Consider the following 19,588-nt stretch of genomic DNA (forward strand, 5'->3'; position numbering starts at 1 on the left):
TTCTAAAAGTCACATTTAATGATATGAGCCACTGGCAAATGGATGCACAAGCAAGTGTGATTCTCTCCCAAGCTATTGCATGTGATTTTACAGCGCTAATAATTTGTTTGATCGCATTACTGCATCCAAAAGAAATGCAAAGAGGAAGATCAGCAGCCTTTTGTGCAAAACGCCGAGGTCTGAGCGGCACAGAAATGCTCGGCACAGCGGTTGGACTAGGTTTGGGATGGAGTGAGGTGCGTGAGTTGATGTCAGATGTAGCCATCCGACCTTGTTCCCTAATTATGTAATAAAAGGGGCATAAATGCTTTGAAGTCCTAAGTGCAGTTGTCAGTTTCTTTGAAGGCAAATAGTAATTGTCATGTTCACTGCCTCACAAATCAAATCTTCTACACATGTTTCCTCCTCCCCGAAGTCAAAGTCTGTGCCCTCCCTTCTGCGTGTATGCACACAGACACACCACAACAACCTTTACGGCAGCCTTGATCTGATGTGCCCTCCACCCTTTCATGCCCTGCATCAGTCACCCACATCTGGTTATGGTCAAAGTCCTGTGTTCCCCAGGAAGAAGACTTTGGTGGCCCCCAAAAAGAAAATTCCCATTCTGTCACTTCCTGGAATCCATGAGGGAATAAAAATGACCAGACATCCCTCAGTGGAGATGCACACACAGATTCTTAGAAACTCCCTCAATAGTGTTATCCTTACGAGTGTTTGTACATGCTATAAAATTCAAAACAAATTGCTCATCGAGAGCTGATATAATTAGTGTTTTAAATCTTCCACCTAACCAGGTGGCCTCATGATGTTATTCAAAAAAGCAGTGTGACAAATATGTGGGTTTGTGAGTGTGAATGTTGCTATATCTGCCAGACCTTCCATAGCTTTCCTGCCTCAGATTCTGTCCACACCTTGTGTCCATGTATGCAATTTTAGCTGAATGTGTGTGTCTTTATGAATGGACATTACTCAGAGGAGTGGTGATAAAAGTAGGTTTTCATACACATGAATCCTCCCCCAGGCTACAAATCCCTTCCTCCCACTCGTTTGAATAGTGAGCTGGCCCCATTAGATGTTACCCCCCCTCCCTTGAAGTTCAAACTCATGTTAAATGACTTCCTTGTTCCTGTGCAATCTTTTGACTACGGTGTTGAAAACCAGGTGACTTGCCCTCGGGCGAGGCTTTTTAAAGTCACATCCTGCATGCTGCATGAGATCCTTGTGGGCTAGCCTGGGTGTCTCAGACTTATGTCTAAGAGGTTTATCAGCTCGTGCCTCGGAGATTAGTCAGTGCTTACTACCAGGATGACTCCACTCCAAACTGTACGTTTCAAGCCATTTTAGTACTCGCTCCTCTCAAACAAATGCAACACTAGAAATGAAAACCTCACCAGAGTGTTTAAATGAATACATAACTTTATTTAAATAAATGCTTTGTCATAACAAAAAAAAAAAAGACAAAGGTTAAAAGAGTACATAAATTACAAGTTGAATAAATATTACACAGTGATATTCACTTTAATAATTTGAGATTTTTTGTCTTTTCTTTCCTATTTGTTTTATGTAGTTCCAAATACTGACCATTTTATTTCCCACAATCCTCCTGCCACCAATGGGTCCATTTCACAAGCCAGTGAACACCAAATTATGAAAACCAATTGTATTGACTCATTACATCCGGAAAGTGTTATGTACTCAGAAAAAAAGCTGTACTGTCGTTACTGTACTACTGAAGTATGAAATGTGAATATGAGTTTAAACCAAGTAGGAGATGTGAAACCTGAGGAAGTCGGCACGGCAAACAGGAAGTCACCAACACTAGTAGAGACTATTCTTTTTAAGCCTGAACCACAACCTGCAATCCAAACAAACAAAAGAAAAGTATACCTGGAACATTGAAGTATTCACACACTTGATTGACCCAGACAGTGAATGGTCCCAGATATCAGATACATTTTCAACTCAAGAGTATCAAATTGAAGTGATACTCTATTCTTGGTTCCAGTATTGCATTCCCCAGATTTCCATGACTCCTGGTGACTGTCTTGCTAACTGTATCTAATGTCATGCAATTGGTGACCCCATATCGGGGAAGTGGCTAGGCCCTGATTATGACCACTGCCCATGGCGCTCGCTCGTCCTCTCTCCTTTCCCCTCCGTCGCTCTTATCTCCTCTCTCCAACTCTCATCTCTGTGCAATTGGCCACGAGAACATCTCTAGCTGCGTGTTACTTTAAAATCTATTTCTCCCTAAAGGATGTTGCTGTATTGGAGGTCCCAGGCATGGGCTGCACAGCCCCTGTCGACAAATATTACCTCAAAGCACCACCTTTAAAAGGTTAGCACAAGATAACACAACATTTAGCTTTTGTGGCTGTTTTTTTTTTTTTTTTTTTGTCTTTTTTCTTGTTCCAACAACTTCATGATACCACATCTTAGGACGTCGTTGTGAGTCAATATCAATAGTGAGTAACTGAAATAAGTGCAAGCTGCTTTATTTTTCGAAAGTGGTAGTGGGGATTTGGTGTTGGAAGTGGGGCAAGGAGCCTTGATAATATATTCACAACCGGAAGCCATTTAGGATGCACTTTCATCATTTCTCTTTCGGAAGGAAATGGTTGATTTACCTCCAAACATCCTTTGGCTTCCCCTCTCTGGCAATGATACAATGATATACATCGGCATTCAGATGAAAAAGCAAGAATTGTAGCTTATCGGTTATCAAAGAAAGAGCGGAGGGAGGTCTAACTGGCTGCGGTTTGCACAGCAGCTCCTCACACATCATTCTTGTCCAGAATTGCCCCGAGGTTCAGGCTGAGATAACACGTGGATTTTGCGATTCATTATGCTGGCACCATTTACAGGACCTTTATGATCATTGTTCCTCTCTTAATCAGAACTAAGCCTAGACCTCTTGATTATTATTTATATTTTTTTTGGGGGGGGGGGGGGGGGGGGGGGTTGTGTGAAAAAATAGAATTGCCCAGTTTAATATCCATGTCACTTTCACGTCACTGTTTAAATGTAATTGCATGTAGGAAGGCACTGTGACTTGCACACAGAGAGAAGAACTTAACTTAAATGACCCTGTTATAACCTGTAACCTTTTTGCCTTGATCATGCTCCCCTTAGATGTATAACCTTTGCATGGAGGCATGTAAGCAGAAGGCTTCCAGAGGGTTAGCTTCTTTGACTGCCCCGTAGCCTAATGACTCTGGGTCATTCACCTGACAGGCTACAAGGAACTAATTCTTTACAGGCTAAAATCGTTTTTTTTCTTTTTTTTTTCCAAGTACAATTACATTGTTGTCATACTATGTTTCTACAGGCAAAACAACATTCAATAACTATATTTAAAAGTAATGTAATACACCATGGTTACACTGTAGTAGCAGTACTGAGGGGAAACCACTTGATAAAGGAACATGGCTCAAAAGTGGGCGGTCTTTACTTCACTGAAGGCAAAGAAAACAGCGCAAACAAAACCATACAAAACTACACTTCACACAACTGAATCAGAGAGGCAACTGGCCCGACTGGCAAGTTTGATTATGCACTCAACTCGAAAGATCGGAGTCAAACTTGAGTCCCATTGCTTAAGCTGAAAATACTTTATTTCACCGGTAGAGTCAGCGCTCTCTAACCTCTGTGTCGCCCCGCATGGCAGTGTCTGTTTAAATAGGCACAGTTGGCATATCAGGCTAGCTACATTGTCGAAGAGCCACTTACATAGGTTCATCTGTGACGATCTGCTTACTCTTTTGTTTCAAAACGCTCCGTGTCCCGAGACATACTTTACATCGGTTATAGAGAAGGCCAGCCCAAAGACCACTTCAAGCGCTAGCAATACTTGTTGTGACAAAATCAAACAAAAGAGAAAAAAAAAGGACATTCTTTTTGTAATAGGCTCCATCATACACCAACACAGGCAGATACATACCACACACACGCACTGTACACATACACGCATTCATGCACGCATCATTTTGTGAAGGTACACATACCTAAGCAGGTTCCCCTATTCATAAGTGCTCTGACAGAACCACATATCCAGATAGAGTCAACTGTTACAGCATATCCCTATCTATTGTTTCTTTTTTTTTTCTTTTGGAAAACAGACGAAAAAACCAAATTACTCTGCCAATCAACAGTTCCACAGTGGCATCATGTTCCACAGCCTAAAACTGATCTGTTTTCAATCAATGTGCCTGATAATTTTAGATTTTCTTCACAATGATTTGTGTTAATTTTACATCATACAAAGTGTTGTATTGAAACCCCCAAGCTTCTATAAAAATGATATCCATTGTGTGCATATATTTTCATGATCTGCAGCCAGGGGATCCGCTTCATACAAGGGGTCCCATGAGCAATAGTCAAAGGATCTAGTAAATCTTCTGAGACATTTTTCCCCTCATTTGAAGATGAGCGCTTGGTCAACAACAGAAAAGAAAAGAAAAAAAATACAGGTGTCTTTTTTTCAGCCTGGTCTTTCGTTCTGATTTTTTTTTTTCTTCATTTTTTTCTCAATTTGAAAAAAAAAAATAAAAAAAAATCTTGAAGCCAATGGAGGGTGGAGCATACAGATGTGATTCAGAGAGGAGGCGTGGGCCCTGGGTCACGTGGTAGTTATGGGTGGGGAGGGAGGGTGGGGGGGGGGGGGTCAAGGGGGGTCCTCCCCTTTTTACTCGTTGTTGTTGCTGTTCTCCAGGTCCTTACATTGAATGTCCCCGCCGCTGTAGTCTGTGCCAGGGAGCTGAACGCCGTACTTGTCCACACACCAGCAGATGCCTCGTTTGCGGCCACGAGATGGTTTGCACTGTGGGCCAGAAAACAAGATTATAGTTTTGGTGAAAACCACTGCAATAGTTGGAAAAGGTGGTTGGGGTGAAGGCCCTGTCACGGCAAAAAAAATGACAGAGAAAAATGTATTTGCACGTGTTCAGGAAAAAGGCTAGCAGCTTGTTAATATAGTTATTACTCAAAATTGGTGAACTGTTGTAGCCGGAAAGCTAATGCTTGCTTGCTTGCTAACTAGAGATACCATCTCCGATACCATTTCGTCCTTCCTGAAACAGATTCTAAAACCTGAACTTGCATATTGGCGGATACTTACAGCCATTTTACTGGTGGGGCGTTCCAGGGTAAAATATTGCCAAATTGCATAAATTAGGCTAGCTCTGGCTCATGAGAGATGGCGAACGTGACGCCTAACTACTTCCATCATCGATTTCAGACAGAGCAATCATTTTTCCTGAAGCTGAAAGTAGAAAACGAGTGAGCTATCTTGCTGCAGATGGCAATGCCGATGGGGAAGGATGTACCGGTCGAGTAGCTAGCGACACATGTTGCTGTTCCTGTGTCGCGTAAACTAGATGATGAATGATATGATAGCGTGATATTGGCTTGGTGCGTAGACTTGTGTACTCGTCAATACCTTATCCAGTGGTTTAGGCCGTATCAGAGGCATTTCCGATACTGGTATCGGTGTCTAAACAACTTTATCGCTAACTGTCAGTTAGCAAGCTTGTTAGCTCGTCGCTAACAGTTCAGTGACCAAAGTTGTTGCTGATTTAATTTGCCCCCGCAAGCAAATCCACTCAAATAAAAAAACAATGTTTGAAATGCTGGAGTGACCTTAAAAGGTACAGTAGCCTACTTGGAATGGGGTAAAAGAGAAAGCATATTTTCAAGATATCAATGCAAAGTCAAAGCAAACCCACCTGCTTGCGCTTGAAGAATCCTTTTCTGTCACAGTTTGGAAGGTACAAAGACAGAGCCATGACACGAGAAGTGTCCTTCATTCCCTGAATGATCCCATCCAGTTTTCTCCTGCATGGACCCTTTGGGGTAAGACAGCGCAGGGTTACAAAGGCGCTCTCATTTAGATCAAAACTCAAATTAAAAGTGTATTAAGATATAACATTTAGCTTCTATTGCTAGATAGAACCACTAGGAGTCATCGAGGTCCGAAATGTTCACATTCTACACATGGTAGCTTTAAAAATTATACAGAATTAACATAACATTGAAAACTTACAAATTCGGGCTCATGCTTGTCAATGGGTAGAGGGGAGTAGTCCATGGGGGAGCCCATGGAGCGCTGTTTGCCGAGCTTCCTCTTCTGCTCCTTGCGCAGCGCGTGGACTTTTTTACTGTTCACAATGTCTTTGGGAAGGAGTGGCACTTTAGCTTGCAGCAGCTCCTCTGTAATCTCTGTGGTAATGGTGTCCTCATGTTCTCGAGACTCACGTTCTGCAGCGGAGTAAATAGAATACAGTTCATTGTCACATTTTTTAAACAATGTATGACTGGCAATGTGTTATTTTCAATAAAATAAGCCATAATGTGAGGAAATGTTTGGCACTGGCTGGCAAGTTGTGCCTGCCCTCTGCTGGAAATGAAGAGAAGTGTGAATGAATTCAATAGAATTGCCTCACCTAAAGCTCCTACTCAAACTGAAAACTTTGCCATATTATCATGATATAAAGATGTTATGAACATGCAAAAAATGGCATCTTAACACATTCAACAGACATTTGCATTTGGCAAATGTCAGTCAAATATTCACTCTCATTTTAGCTCTGTTTTGGTCTCCACCATCTCCTGATGGATGTATCTGACTTTGTAGCTCCTAAATCCTCTACTATGTTCAGCAGCTATTTACTAACTTTGTCTGACTGCTGTTTGGTGCTGGGCAGATAGTGCACAGTGGGATTATCAGAGCATTTTTGCTATGAACAGCTGTCTGCTGTGGGTCAAAGTGTGATAGAAACTAAACAGTAAAGTTGTCAAAGAGCCGAATGGTGCTAGTAAAATTTCTAGAGTTTAGGGTTAGGAAGTGCAAAGTTGTTGATAGTTAGTTTTCACAGTACACAGTCACTTGATCCCTTGTTTTATATAACAATTCGAATCAGCACAGTTTTAGAATAAATTTCACAAAATCAGCTCATACAATGTATTAGTTAATGCCATTAAGAATGTTTGTCATTGCGCTACTTTTTAAGTGGGAATTCCCCCACGTTGGTTTATTTAAGCTCCAGCATTATTGCGTGATGACACTAGTCTTAAAATGAACATAAATATAAACATAGAATTCAGGAATGTAAAATAACTCTGTAAACGATAATGTCTGATCTAACAGTCATCATAGACCCATAATTAAGTATTACGAGGAACCAGTGAAATCTAGATATATGATTGCAACATTTTACAGTCACTGAAAAAAAACTATCATTTGATATCTGCACAAATCGGAGATGTGAAAATTTACAGCTTGTTATTCCTTCCCACTTGAATACAATACCAGGTGCTTTTCCCGTGGTTTGTGCCACCAACTGTTGCTTGCCATTTGTTTATGGAGGAGAGGAGGCTGGACCTCTGATCAACAGCTGATGAAATCCTCCAGCTAACACAGGAGTTTAAGCTCCCACCAACCCCACCTTGTTATAGAAAAGTAATCTTCAAACATCCATTCAAGTAAGACCAGATAGATCTGTTCTGAATCCATAAAAACAAGAGAAGTATTTTGATGTCTCCAATATATCAGAGCCGTGTTGGTCTTAAAGTTAGTTGAGGTCACACATACTGTAAATACAAAAACAGAGACACCAGGCAGCGCATATTCGTGTGCGAAACGGACCACTACAACTTGGGAAAACTGCATCACATGCTGCACGGCTGCCTTCGCAGTGCCTGGAAAATTTGCTCACACGTTATCTGGACTGCTAAACTTCGCCAGGGACCAAGGCCTCTGAATGTCGTAACTTTACGGCGACGTGTCCCTCATTAAACTGATTCAAATGTCAGGCTGAGGAAATTCCAGTTGCTCTGCGGACTCGTATAAATGCTTGTACATTTCTGTCACATTTTATGCGCTGCTTAGACGTAATTTCAGCTCCCCCAGGGGGGCACTATAGACTCTTGATAGGATGTTCACAGGTTGAGGTCCTTTATCCTTAACCTAGATCCCCCCCCCCACCCCAACCACCCCCCCTCTCCTATGTTGGGGGCTCAGCCTCTTAAGCCTGGACCCCCAACCAGAGGTTCTTTGAGGGCACAGAAAGAAGCCCTGAGCTCCCCCCCTCACCCACATTTGGCTTAGCTGTTCCATAAGTACAGAGTTATTGCGGGGACTTTGCCAGGCCCCAACTGGCCGAAGCGATGGTGCCAGTGGATGACCCTGGTTATATTTATCTGACAAGGAAACCCGCCGCGGTGCACAGGGCCAGAAGCACTGAACCAGAGAGGAATGTTGGCCGCGGACTGTAAGGCCAACTGCTGCTGAAAGACAAATCAACTTCCATACTCGTACACGGACAAGAGAGAATAGGCTGGGGAAATAAATTATTTAACAAGTTGCCATAACTTCCCTGACTGGCCTGTTGGTACACAGCCACCGCAGAGAAATGCACTGAGACAAAACAAGGATACAAGTTCCGAAAAACTGATGTTCAAAGAGCCCTGACACAGCATGAGCGTCTGGAGTCTCTGGGAGGGTAAGGGAGGGGAGGGGAGGGGGGGGGGGGGGGGAGTGTGATTACCAGAATTGGGTCTTTGGCTTCTGCGCTGCACTGCCGTCTCTTTGAAATTAATCTCACAACTCATGACTTGGCAGGCCTTGGTTTGTGTTTAGATATGTCCTTGTGTCTCCCCCGCTCAGACTACGAGGCTATTACTCGCTATAAATAAATACGTCAAACCAGCATTCCTACGTACGCCCGTGCATGTGACCACTGTGGAAAAACTCTGCATTTTCTGCTGCACGGCCCAGTCATTTCTCAGGGTGCTTAATTGAAATGCTGCATATTTGGCAATGAAATATGAAAAAGAGGGTTGTGTTTTTTTGTTTTTTTTTACTGTGCATTCTTGTTTCATGTGTAATCTCATTGGAGAATACAAATGGCCCGACTAGGAGAGGTCTGAGCCGTGGCACATCGATTATATTCAGCTTACAAGTTAAGTCACTTTGAAAATGTCTCTTGTTGGTAACATAGGATAGAAAGAACGGTTTTCCAACTGCATTTAAGAGAAATTAAATAGTTTTTGTGAAGACAATGGTGCCTGACTTCTTTTTATCCTCCACTCACAAAATTGTCAAATTCATCTTTTCTGAAGTGGGCTATTCGGCGCAGCCACAAAAACTCAGTTTTTCCATGCTCAGGGTACCCAGCTTGTAAAGGAGGCTTACAGGGTCTGTGTTTAACTCCTGAAACTCAGCCAGGACGCTGGACGTGTGCCAAGTGAGCCAAGTCATGTGCAGCTCTTCCATTCAGCTGAGCCCAAAGCTGTGCCGCTATCTCTCTCTCTCTCTCTCTTTCTCTGCTCGAGCTAAAGATTTCATTAGGACGAGAGGAGCCGAGCAGCCAAAGGAGGTGCACCTGATACTTTTCTGTTTAAAAATTAACATCCGCACACAATTATGCCTCATGAATATCCCAAGTTTCTTGCGGGCAACGGTCCAAGAATGAAAGATAAGCTGCCTTGTCTTCTCTCCCTTTGGATCTTAAGGACTATATTAATACCACTTTAGACAGCAAAAAAAAGGACAATAGATTCACCTTTAATTGGATTTACCAGCATTACACCGCGTTTGTTATGTCCCGCCTTTTGATTAATTGCGTCTGCGCTCCGCATCTGAAATTACATCTTTACGAGATGTAAGAGTTGTGAATAGAGGTGCTGTCTAATCCCAACAGGGGGTAAGACAAGATAGTGTAGGGATAAATGAGCCTGAGGGCCTGTGTCATATAAAGCACAACGTTAGTAAACCATCCTCCGGCCTCAGACTACTTAATATTTGAAAGCAAGGCCACGGCCTGATAACCCTGCAGTTTCTGGAGCCGAAAGGGAGGTGTGAACAAACCAGAGGAGTTGTGCAAGTCACTGGGGATGTGTGTGCGCAGCGGCACAAAAGTTAAGTCCCGATGACCAAAGGACACATGGGTCATAGAGGCTTTTAAAACTATCAGGCGGCAAAGTAGTTTGGAAATCAAATAGAAAAGTTTGCATCACTGCAGTAAAAACGCTGTGGCACGGGTGGCGTGTTGGATTTTTATAAAGTGACAAGCAAAGGTACACCCTCTGCACATGACTTGACAGCTAGTGCACGAAGCCCGGTTACATGAGAAGACAGAGTGGCTGATGGCTGGAAAAAAAGGCTCCATTCCAAACCAGTTGGAGCAGAAAGAAAATGTGGGCCTTATCAAATGTTCTGTCCATGATAGTGTAAGGGTGAAGTGTGAGGGGAATTATGTTTTGACCCGCATGTCCTGTTGTTGCCATGGAGCTTCTGTTGCTCGACCCCGTGCGTGGTCTCAAGTCGGCTTCCGAAAAGAAATTGCAGGAAACCACTCTTCCCACGGTATTGTGCGTGCAGAATATGTTCATTGCAATCAAAAAGTTTCCTGCTTTTCTGAATGCTCGGGTATAAATAGCAACAACAACAATTCGAGGATTATAAATCACAAAGCAGGATTTACAAGAGGATGCAAAATCCTTCCACGGGGGGGGGGGGAATGCTTCTGTTGGTAAGCAAACTTTCTGACCGGTTTACAGCTTCCGCGATGTAGACGAGCACACGATTCACGTTGCACATTATCAGAGCGAAGGCGCATGGCTCTCCCGCTGCACATTCCTAATTTTGGTCTGAGGTTTGGGTTTTTCAACAAGCCGCACGGACGGACGCAACCTCTTTTTTTGGGTCGCCATAACCACAAGACAATTGCCGGGTGTGACGATGTCCTAACTCCCCCGAGTCAAGCGCTCCTGGCTGTGCAGCACAAAGCTGATCTCCAAGCAGCATTAAAAAAAAAAAAAGCATCACAGTGGGCAGGCAAACTGACATCAATGTTAATCAATTGATTTGTGCAGCATAAAAGGTGTGCAAGACTTGGATGTATTGGAACGTTATTTTGACAACAAAACTTCGGCATCAACAATGAGGCAATTTCAATTATTCCAAAGTATTTAGCAGGAAGCACTTTTCAATGCCAAGGATGAGCCTACCCACCCCGTCAGGGACAAACAAAAGCTTCACTTAGTTGTCTCACATTCTCTGACGGCACCAGCATTTCAGAGAAGTCCCTGGAGCCTCTATTGTTTCCCAAATCCTGAGAAACCCAAAAAGGCCTATTTTTGGTCCTTTCTCCTCGCACCATGTTGGCATGTGACCAGGTGTTGGGAGGTGGGATCACAGTACACAGGTTAGGTGTCAGCTCATGTGACATCATCTTTGAGCCCAGCATGTGGCCATCCCTCGCCTTTATTGAATCACATGCTCCCAGCGAAGAAAGACGACAGTAAAAGCGCAGATTTCTTTCACAGCTGTTGCCACCAGCAGGCTAAAGGTGTCAGTGACCAATGAGCTGTACAAATACCACTGTAGAGTTTTACAGGAAAGAAATCAGGCAAAGCGTGCTAAAAAGGTTATGCGCTCGCCGGCGCTGGAGCCTGCGCCTATGACCGTACTTCGTTCTACATCAGTCGTATCGATGTCACATCTGAGAAACCCGGGTTCTCTGCGCTTTGCTGGTGTCACATTTTTCCGCCAAATCTCGTGCTTCCTTTTGTTTTGTTTTTGTTTTAAATCCTTGTGGGACATCTTCGCAAAGTGACCTTTCAAATAATTCTCCCGAGCACCTGCAACGGATCAGTTGCAGCATGCTAAGCCTCCACTGCGCTGTCTCAGACGTTCAAGGTGAGATGGATGGAAAAGCCACATAGTCTTTCCTTTCGCATAAGCCCGTCACGAAGCTGTCAGGCAGCTGGGGCCCCACACGTGACCGGGGCTATATCTAACGCGGCATGTCTGCACGAGCACGCAACGTCCACGGCAATCGGGAGCGCGGCCGCTGGTTCGCATTAGCCCACAGTGTACGCTCGGAGAGAATCAATGTTTTACCACATGCTTTGATCCCTCAGCTATACGACCCAGTAACCAGCTGTGTCAAAAAAACAGATGGCCATTCTCAAAGTTAAAAAAGTTTTCTAAAAGTACGTGATGACAAGTGATTCTGTACGGTGCTTAGACACGACAAGGCGACGCGACCGCGCATATGTGAAGTACTTCGACGAGGCATCACTCGTGATTGTCATACTGATAACGGAACAATGTGACGTTGGCACACGTGCAAAGAGTCGAGAAAGAGTCAAAGTATTAAAAATGTCAGCAAAGGCAACAGGTTTCCTGTTGCTATGCTAATAAGGGGGCATAGTATTTCTGTACGTGTGTGCGTGTGGAGTATTCTGGATTTGGAACCACTCCCTAATCATCTTTTGTTTCTTGGCAAAGAGCAATCCGTTTCAAACATAAGGCCCTTTCAAGAAGCTTGAAGGAACGGTGGGGGGGGGGGCCTGCTGCTATGAAGTCATATCTGTTGGAAAGCAGTCCGGGCCCTGATTCACTCGTAGGGGGCTAACAAAGTCGGAGAGGGGCCCCCACAGCACACACCACGTCCTGTGCCTTACAATCTAAGCAAGCGCAGGAGAAAAAGGTGAATTAACACACCGTTGGGACGCGAATCCGGGGCACAGAGCGATGGCCAGGATTCTTTTTCTGAGAGCTGTAAAGTAAGGGGAGGTGCAGGATAGCAAAGATTCCTCTCCCATTGTTTGGCTGCCCCAGTCAATATTTAGTAGGCTGACACTTGAGCTCCTCCTCCCAGTGTTTGACTTGCTCAGCTGGTACAGCACACTGACAGCTGCAACCCCACACCACAGGAAACCAGAAGCTCACCTCACCAGTCTGTGGAGCCGTTTTGACAGAAGGCCCTTCAGAGCAGAGCAGAGAGAGAGAGAGAGAGAGAGAGCGAGAGAGAGAGAGAGAGAGAGAGAGAGAGAGAGAGAGAGAGAGAGAGAGAGAGAGAGAGAGAGAGAGAGATTCTGCTGAATCACTGCGATGTGACTGAGCGCCCATGCAATGAATGCAGTGCCAGAGGCAGGAAAAGATGCTCTGATTTACCTCTGTGGGCCAACAAAGAAGTCAGGAACTGTGTGTGTGTGTGTGTGTGTGTGTGTGTGTGTGTGTGTTTAGTGTGCGAAGCCAGAGTGAGACAGAACAGCCTGAGGCGTCTTCATTCACAACAACCACACAGACAACGCACGCCCACGCAGCCCCGCCCGATAAGAGCAAAAAAAAAAAAACGCACAGGACCCGAGAGCCCACCTTCACTTTGTCTCAGTTCCCCGTCCAATGCCTCGCCAAGCGTGAGGATTGCTGCTGCGCACTTGTCTTAAAACAGTGACGCTGGCGGACAAAACCTCCGTTAGGCTGTAATGTCATTAAGCGGAGAGGTGTTCTGCTCGCTGGGTGCAAGCAGCCTAATGACTCTTGTCAACAGCCCAAAATGAGCCCCAGTGGCAGCCTATTTTATAGAATGAGGCATGTGGCCAAACCCCTTTTGTGGTTACCACCTACTTATCTAGTTGTTGACAAGCTGCTGAAACTCTTGAGCGACAGTGGACCCCCTCCGCATCAGCAAGAAATACCTTAAATCGTTCAGGGCTCTACTCTCTTTCTCCCCCCTGTGTGTGACTGTCTCCCTGTCGTTCCCTCTTTTTTTTCCCTCTGCGTCTCTCTCACGCATACAGATTTAGTGGTAATCCGACTCTGAACGCCACGCTAGCGGCAGCCTGCAGACCTAAATCTATCTGAATTCCGCTTTAACGAGACCCGATGCGTTTTGCAGAGCGGCACCCGCTTGCTTATTCCCATGTCGTCTACACACACACAAACACACACACACACGAATCGGCTCTTTCCTCATGACGTCCGGGGAGATTTTTTACGTCTGTCTTAAGGTGCGAATGATAATTAAAAAGAAGGCGGAAAAAAATGACAGACGTAGAAGCGTAACGCGCTCTGGCGCGAGGGTGGAAAAGACACTTGTTACAGGAGTGGATATTAAAGGCGGCAATTTGCAGAATAAGCACCACTTTACGGGTTCCCGCATATATCCTCTTAGTACCCCTTACATAAATACGCTATCATGTCGTGCACAGACATCTTCATAAAGTTTCGCACTCGGTTTAGACGTCGGGATAACACCAGCGGTGAGACCTCTTCAGAAGAATGCGCTTAATAATTCGCGCCGCCCTTATAATGGAACCATAATAAAACTGCCTTGGAAACTGCTGGGTCTCGCTGGGCAGCAGTTTGACAGGCACTACCCCCCCAACACACACACACACACACACACACACACACACACACACACACACACACACACACACACACACACACACCGCCCCCCCGCACCGGAGGCTCAAATCTAGCCGGGGACACGCCATGTGCGTTTTTACCGCAGCAGAGCGCCGAAGAAGCGCCCGCAGCGCAGATGAACCGGCACCGCGCGCACGTCCGCGTTGGGTTCACCTTGTGTCGTTACGGTGTAACGCGACGGTGCCGTTACAGCCCCGAATGCGGAGAGCACTGCGAACAACCGGAGGTGCACTCGTGTCATGAGGAGAGGAGGAGTGTTTAAGCTCCTGTGCGGGCAGTTTAATCAAGGCGGTGGATACAAGTTAATCGGACGGCACCCTCAAACCATCTGTCAAACAAGCGCTCCGTCAGACAGCAGCGGTATCGGCTGCTCCTTTTCTACAACGGCGGGTCTCCTGGTGAACCACCTGGATGTGGCAACAATATGACATGAAGAATGTAATCTTACCTTGGGGAAAAAAAAATGATGAAATAAACGATTGTGGTTTTTATTTATTTCCCGCTATAGGCTTTGCGGTCCCGCAGTTGATCCCCACATGGGACAAGAAACATGATCAAACACTGCCGTCCCGGTGTAGACGACGCTTTTTTTTTGGTTCTTTCTACATTTACAAACTGCAGCCGAACGAACACACATTCTCAAGTCGATCCCGAGCATGCATTCGGTCGGCCAGCCGGTGCGCGTCTTACCTATGGGCGGGTGGGCAGGTTTGTATCCTTTCTCGTTGGTGCACACTCCCCTGCCGTGGAGAAGGGCGTGCAGGGGTTTCTCCTCGCCGCTCCTCGGCAGGCAGCGGAGGCCCTGGGTGCACGTCCCGGTGTAAACGCCGCACGCCTGTCCCTCAGACAGGGCGCACGTAAGGCAGCAGCCGCAGCCCGGCTCCTTGACCAGCTGGCAGCCGACCGGGACCGGAGGGCACATGGACAGCGCCTTCTGGTCACAGGGCTCGCACGGCACGTATGAGCCCAAGCACCCGGACAGCCCCAAGATAAATGTCACCAAGAGGCAGAAACTCAGAAACATTGTTGGCGTTCTCTTCAGTTATAAAGCATAAACCTCAAATGCGAAGAGGAGGGGGAACAAAAGTAGACTGGTCTAATGAGCACAATGCCTCAGTCAGATAATCCGATTTTTACAGCTAAAGCCAAGAGTCTTTATCCAAGAGTGTCGCTATCTGTTTAAAACACATTAATTAACGCGGCTCTGCGCCGTGCACCCTGCAAAAAAAAAAAAAAAAAGAGTTCAAATAAGCTATTGAAAAAAAATGATTTGTGATGTTGTTGTTTTTTTTCCAGAGATGTTGTCCTCTGCAAGAGCAAAGCAATTCTTTGCACAAAATCTCAACTTCTCTCCCCTTCAGTTTGGACTCCAGTACTTTCTCCAGCAGAAGTTTCCTGAGCAGACTGATCAACTGGAGAGCTGCCTTGCCTTTTTAAAAACAGCCGAGCCCAAACCCCTAACTATGAATACGCTAAACAGCAGGGAAGGGAGGCGCACTTGTTCCACGGCTTGGCAGGCTGCCAAACTTTTTTTTTTTTTTTTTTTTTTTTCTTCCTCTTCTTCAGCAGCAGGAGGATCGCTCTTTCACCCTGAAGGCTGAACTGATGCCGAGGTGCAAGAGGCAACAGCAGAGAGCAACGCAGCCCTCATCCAAACATTTGAGCAGGGGAGGTGTGTGTGTGTGTGTGTGTGGGGGGGGGGGGGGGGGGGGGCCTGCAGGCTTTCACTGTCTGCAGAGTTGCAGCTTCACATTCTCCATAGAAGAGCTTTTAAAGTGCTCCACACTGCAAAATAAACCTCACACGCACATATCCAGCCATACAAACTCACTTGTTAAACAAGCTTCTTTTTTTCATACAGCGGGTGAGGTGATTCTCCTCGAGATTCATCTTGGAAAAAGTCAAAGATTAGAAGGCTTCTCTACAAAAGGGCCCACAATGTAAGGAAGAGCTATTGTCTCCCTGTTCACTGAAACACTAATAACGTGCACATTTCACATTCGTGGATTTGAAAACATCTTGAACTTTCATTTAAGTCACAAGGAAAACTAATTTTCTTACATCATGATTCTTTCTTGTCCATGAAAAACAAATCCTCGGCAACCCCCCCCCTGCTTGAGTCAGAAGTGCCTCATTGTCACGGTTTCAATGGAATATCCTCAGTAAGGAAAAGCAGCACGGGGAAATCTGAAGTGGTGCTTTGCATTCACGTTTGGAATAAACTTATTTTTCAAAAAGCACCGGATTGACCATATGTCCATTATTGAATCACTCACTTACATAAGGGATGGAACAAGAACATGGATTTGCAATTATTTTGTATTATATATTTTCATCCAATTTACAGCTTTTCCATGTTTTGTTTGTTTTTTTCCTGTGGAGATGACACGCGCAGGGATGCCTACACCAGTCCATAAGTCACCTTTAAAGCCTGCACCTGTTGCTTCCATTGGACATCATTGGTGTAACAAATGTAGCCAGAAGGGAAATCCACTAACAGCTCTCTCTTACACACACAGAGAGAGAGAGAGAGAGAGAGAGAGAGAGAGAGAGAGAGTCATCAGAGAAGAAAGAGAAACAAGAGAGAAAGAGGGGGGCGGATGTCATGAACTTTGAGATGCGAGGCAACGGGCTGACAAGTTAAATGCAACTGGGCCCTATTATTTTATAGCCTGTACGCAGAATAATGCCTGATTGCTTCAGTGTGTGCTCTGCTGCTCGCACCGCATGTGCACTCTGAATCAGCCCGGCCGGGGCTGTTATTTCCATCTCTGCTGCGTTCAGGGCAGATTTTTCTTCCTTAAGTAATAGCGGAGTGTCAGGAAGCTGTATCGGCTGTCCTTCCCATATCCACTCACTGCTTGATAAACGGTCACACGGTCGTTTCCTGAAGGTGGCTATCATTTTTACCCAAGCCTGAGGCTCAACAGGGAGGGGATTTTCTCTTGCGTTAGTTTAACAGTTGACCACTAGAAGGCACTGTTAACAATGATAAATGCTGCAGAGCAGCTGACTCACATGTCCTCTGTGTATACTTGGGAAGTCAGAGAAATGACACACACTAACTGATGAATACGCCATCAGAGCTGTAATATCACAGCGTACAGTGTATGCTGCTATTGCATGGGTACACATGGATCTATAAATAGAGCAGCTGAAGTATTCATTTTATACCGAAAGTGTTCTCCATGGAATTAGTGACTGGATGATTGCATAATCTCACTTACACTGAAATTGAATTATCATGGGCATTTCAAATTTTCTTTGGAAAAGCTCTCAGAAATGTGATTTGTTTTCACCACAACATTAGCATGGCACATGTTTAGTGTTTCCTTTACTTCAATTCAGCCATGATTGTTTAAAACCTGGTTTACAGAGGATGTCGAAGGGTTCCATAACCACCGTTTACATATCTGGACTGTTTTTTAAAATGAATTTCCATGACTTTTCCTCTGGTTTCTCTTACATGCCTCCATCCATGCTTATCACTTCCCATCGTTTGCATTCAACCATAAACATCTGGAACGGACTGACATTTCCTTTTTTTTTCAGAGCTTGACACAAGGGGACAGATCCTGAGAAAAAAAAAGGAAAACACTAGTCACAAATTAATCCAGCAGCCGCAGAAACTGCACCGAGTGAATTGTGATGGTTCAACTTCTCACCAGCCAGCTGCAGAGCGAAGGACTGTGGCGTGAGTCAGTGTTCCCTCCAAAACCAACATGAGCGGTAAAACCCGGCAAGAGCAAACCAAGACATAAATCTCCGCTACCCGAGCAGCGATAATGAACAGGATTAAGACAGTAAAGCAGCGTGGATTAACGGTGCATCCACCATATCTTAGCTGGGCATGGGACGATGAACGGAGAGAGAGGATGACAAATTACAAGGGGAAATATGCTCCCAGTACAAGTTCCAGTTAAGGATGTAAAATATTATACATGTAATAATCATTGAAGGGACACTTTGTTCTTTTAGCTACGCTCCAAAGATCTGTTCATGCACCAATCCATCCATCCCGCCCTTTGTCTGTGACGAAATAAGTCAACGTTGACTTTGTCGTTTCACACAGGACACAAACAGTGATTTCCTGGGTGATGGTCCTGTGTTTGTTTGACCCATCCATCACCAGTCCCACCCAACTTAAAAGGACTATCACGTAGTTTATACTAGGTTTCTTGCTCTATTAATGACGCGGGTGGGTTTACATTGGAGTTACAGGTGAAAGCCAGGTGCATTGCATACAGACGATGAAGGATCCCTCAGATGAAGCCACACCACGATGTTTTTTTAGTAATTCTAACCAAGTAGTTTTGCTGAATTTTGTATGTTAACTACGTACACATACAACTTAAATGCTGTTTAGTTGTATGGGAATGTCATTTTGTAGGAGATAGGGGAGGTTATTTATAAACCTGTAGAAGGCTAACGGGCTAATTGTAAAGTTAGTTATGTATGTTTTTGTGCTGTTTCTTACTGTTATGTCATCTATTTTGTTTATATTGCAATTACTTTTATTGTTTCTGTTTTTACCATGTAAAGTGTCTTTGAGTATCATTTAAAACGCTATACAAATGAAATTATTATTATTATTAATGCCGCCCTGGTTTCTCTGAATCTCTACAATGGAGCCACAGTAGCCACGTTCATGGGAAATATACCAGGTTGGAAAAAAACCAGAATTATCCTTCAAGGTACATAATGCATACAGTCAGTGCTGTTCTATGCTATTGGCTTCTTATTCAACTAATCACTGGCAGTCATGGTTCGCGTGTTGCTTACAGAACACATAAACGACTGATTTCATTACGGCAATGTCAGCAATATATCTGCCAAACATGCTAAGCTCTCACATGTGCCAAACTTGCGTACGTGCGCTGATGTACATTTGCTGTGTGTGAATGTGCGTGTTTCATTGCACGTCAAAGTATGTGTCAAAGAGACGGCAGTTCTGTGCTCACGTGTTCGCCGTAAATTGTGTGCGTGTAGGTGTGTGTGTGTGTGTGTGTGTTTGTGTGGGCAGGTGTATTTGTGTTTTATGTCCTTGCATTCCCCATAGATGGAAAATAACGAACACCAGAAAACGCAGCTTGTAATTTGTCTTGTTCCACTTCGTTGAGTCGTCACTTTACATATACACAAGAGGAGTGCGCGATACACAAACACTCTTGGACACACAAACAGTCCTATTTCCAAGGACGCACAGAAAAGTGTTGTTGTGTATATCTGTTGAGACCAGACAGCACGGCTCCAGGAATGAACCTGTTGGCACTCTGCATTCTGTCGTTTAAAGTGTGGACGAAAACTCCGTCCGCAATGCTTCATGAAAGTATGAGAGAGACACGGGGGACGAGCAAATGCGTGAGT

General features: G+C 44.8%; 1 protein-coding gene across 1 annotated transcript; it reads right to left on the reverse strand.

Moving 5' to 3' along the window:
* Positions 1 to 2,947: 2,947 nt before the first annotated feature.
* igfbp5b (insulin-like growth factor binding protein 5b) lies at positions 2,948 to 15,606 on the reverse strand. The gene is made up of 4 exons (XM_079170394.1): positions 14,912 to 15,606; positions 6,041 to 6,255; positions 5,724 to 5,843; positions 2,948 to 4,819 (listed from the first exon to the last, which is right to left on the reverse strand). The coding sequence occupies exons 1-4, from the start codon at positions 15,243 to 15,245 to the stop codon at positions 4,685 to 4,687; spliced, it is 804 nt and encodes a 267-aa protein (XP_079026520.1). The 5' UTR covers positions 15,246 to 15,606; the 3' UTR covers positions 2,948 to 4,684.
* Between the last annotated feature and the right edge of the window lie 3,982 nt (positions 15,607 to 19,588).

Source organism: Pholis gunnellus (assembly GCF_910591455.1).
Source record: "Pholis gunnellus genome assembly, chromosome: 12".
In the NCBI taxonomy this organism is placed as follows: domain Eukaryota; kingdom Metazoa; phylum Chordata; class Actinopteri; order Perciformes; family Pholidae; genus Pholis; species Pholis gunnellus.

Coding starts and splice junctions, on each gene's coding strand:
- igfbp5b (XM_079170394.1), bottom strand. CDS start 15,245: ATGTTTCTGAGTTTCTGCCTCTTGGTGACATTTATCTTGGGGCTGTCC. Junction 5,844..6,040: donor ACAAGCATGAGCCCGAATTT/GTAAGTTTTCAA, acceptor CTTACCCCAAAG/GGTCCATGCAGGAGAAAACT. Junction 4,820..5,723: donor GATTCTTCAAGCGCAAGCAG/GTGGGTTTGCTT, acceptor TCTGGCCCACAG/TGCAAACCATCTCGTGGCCG.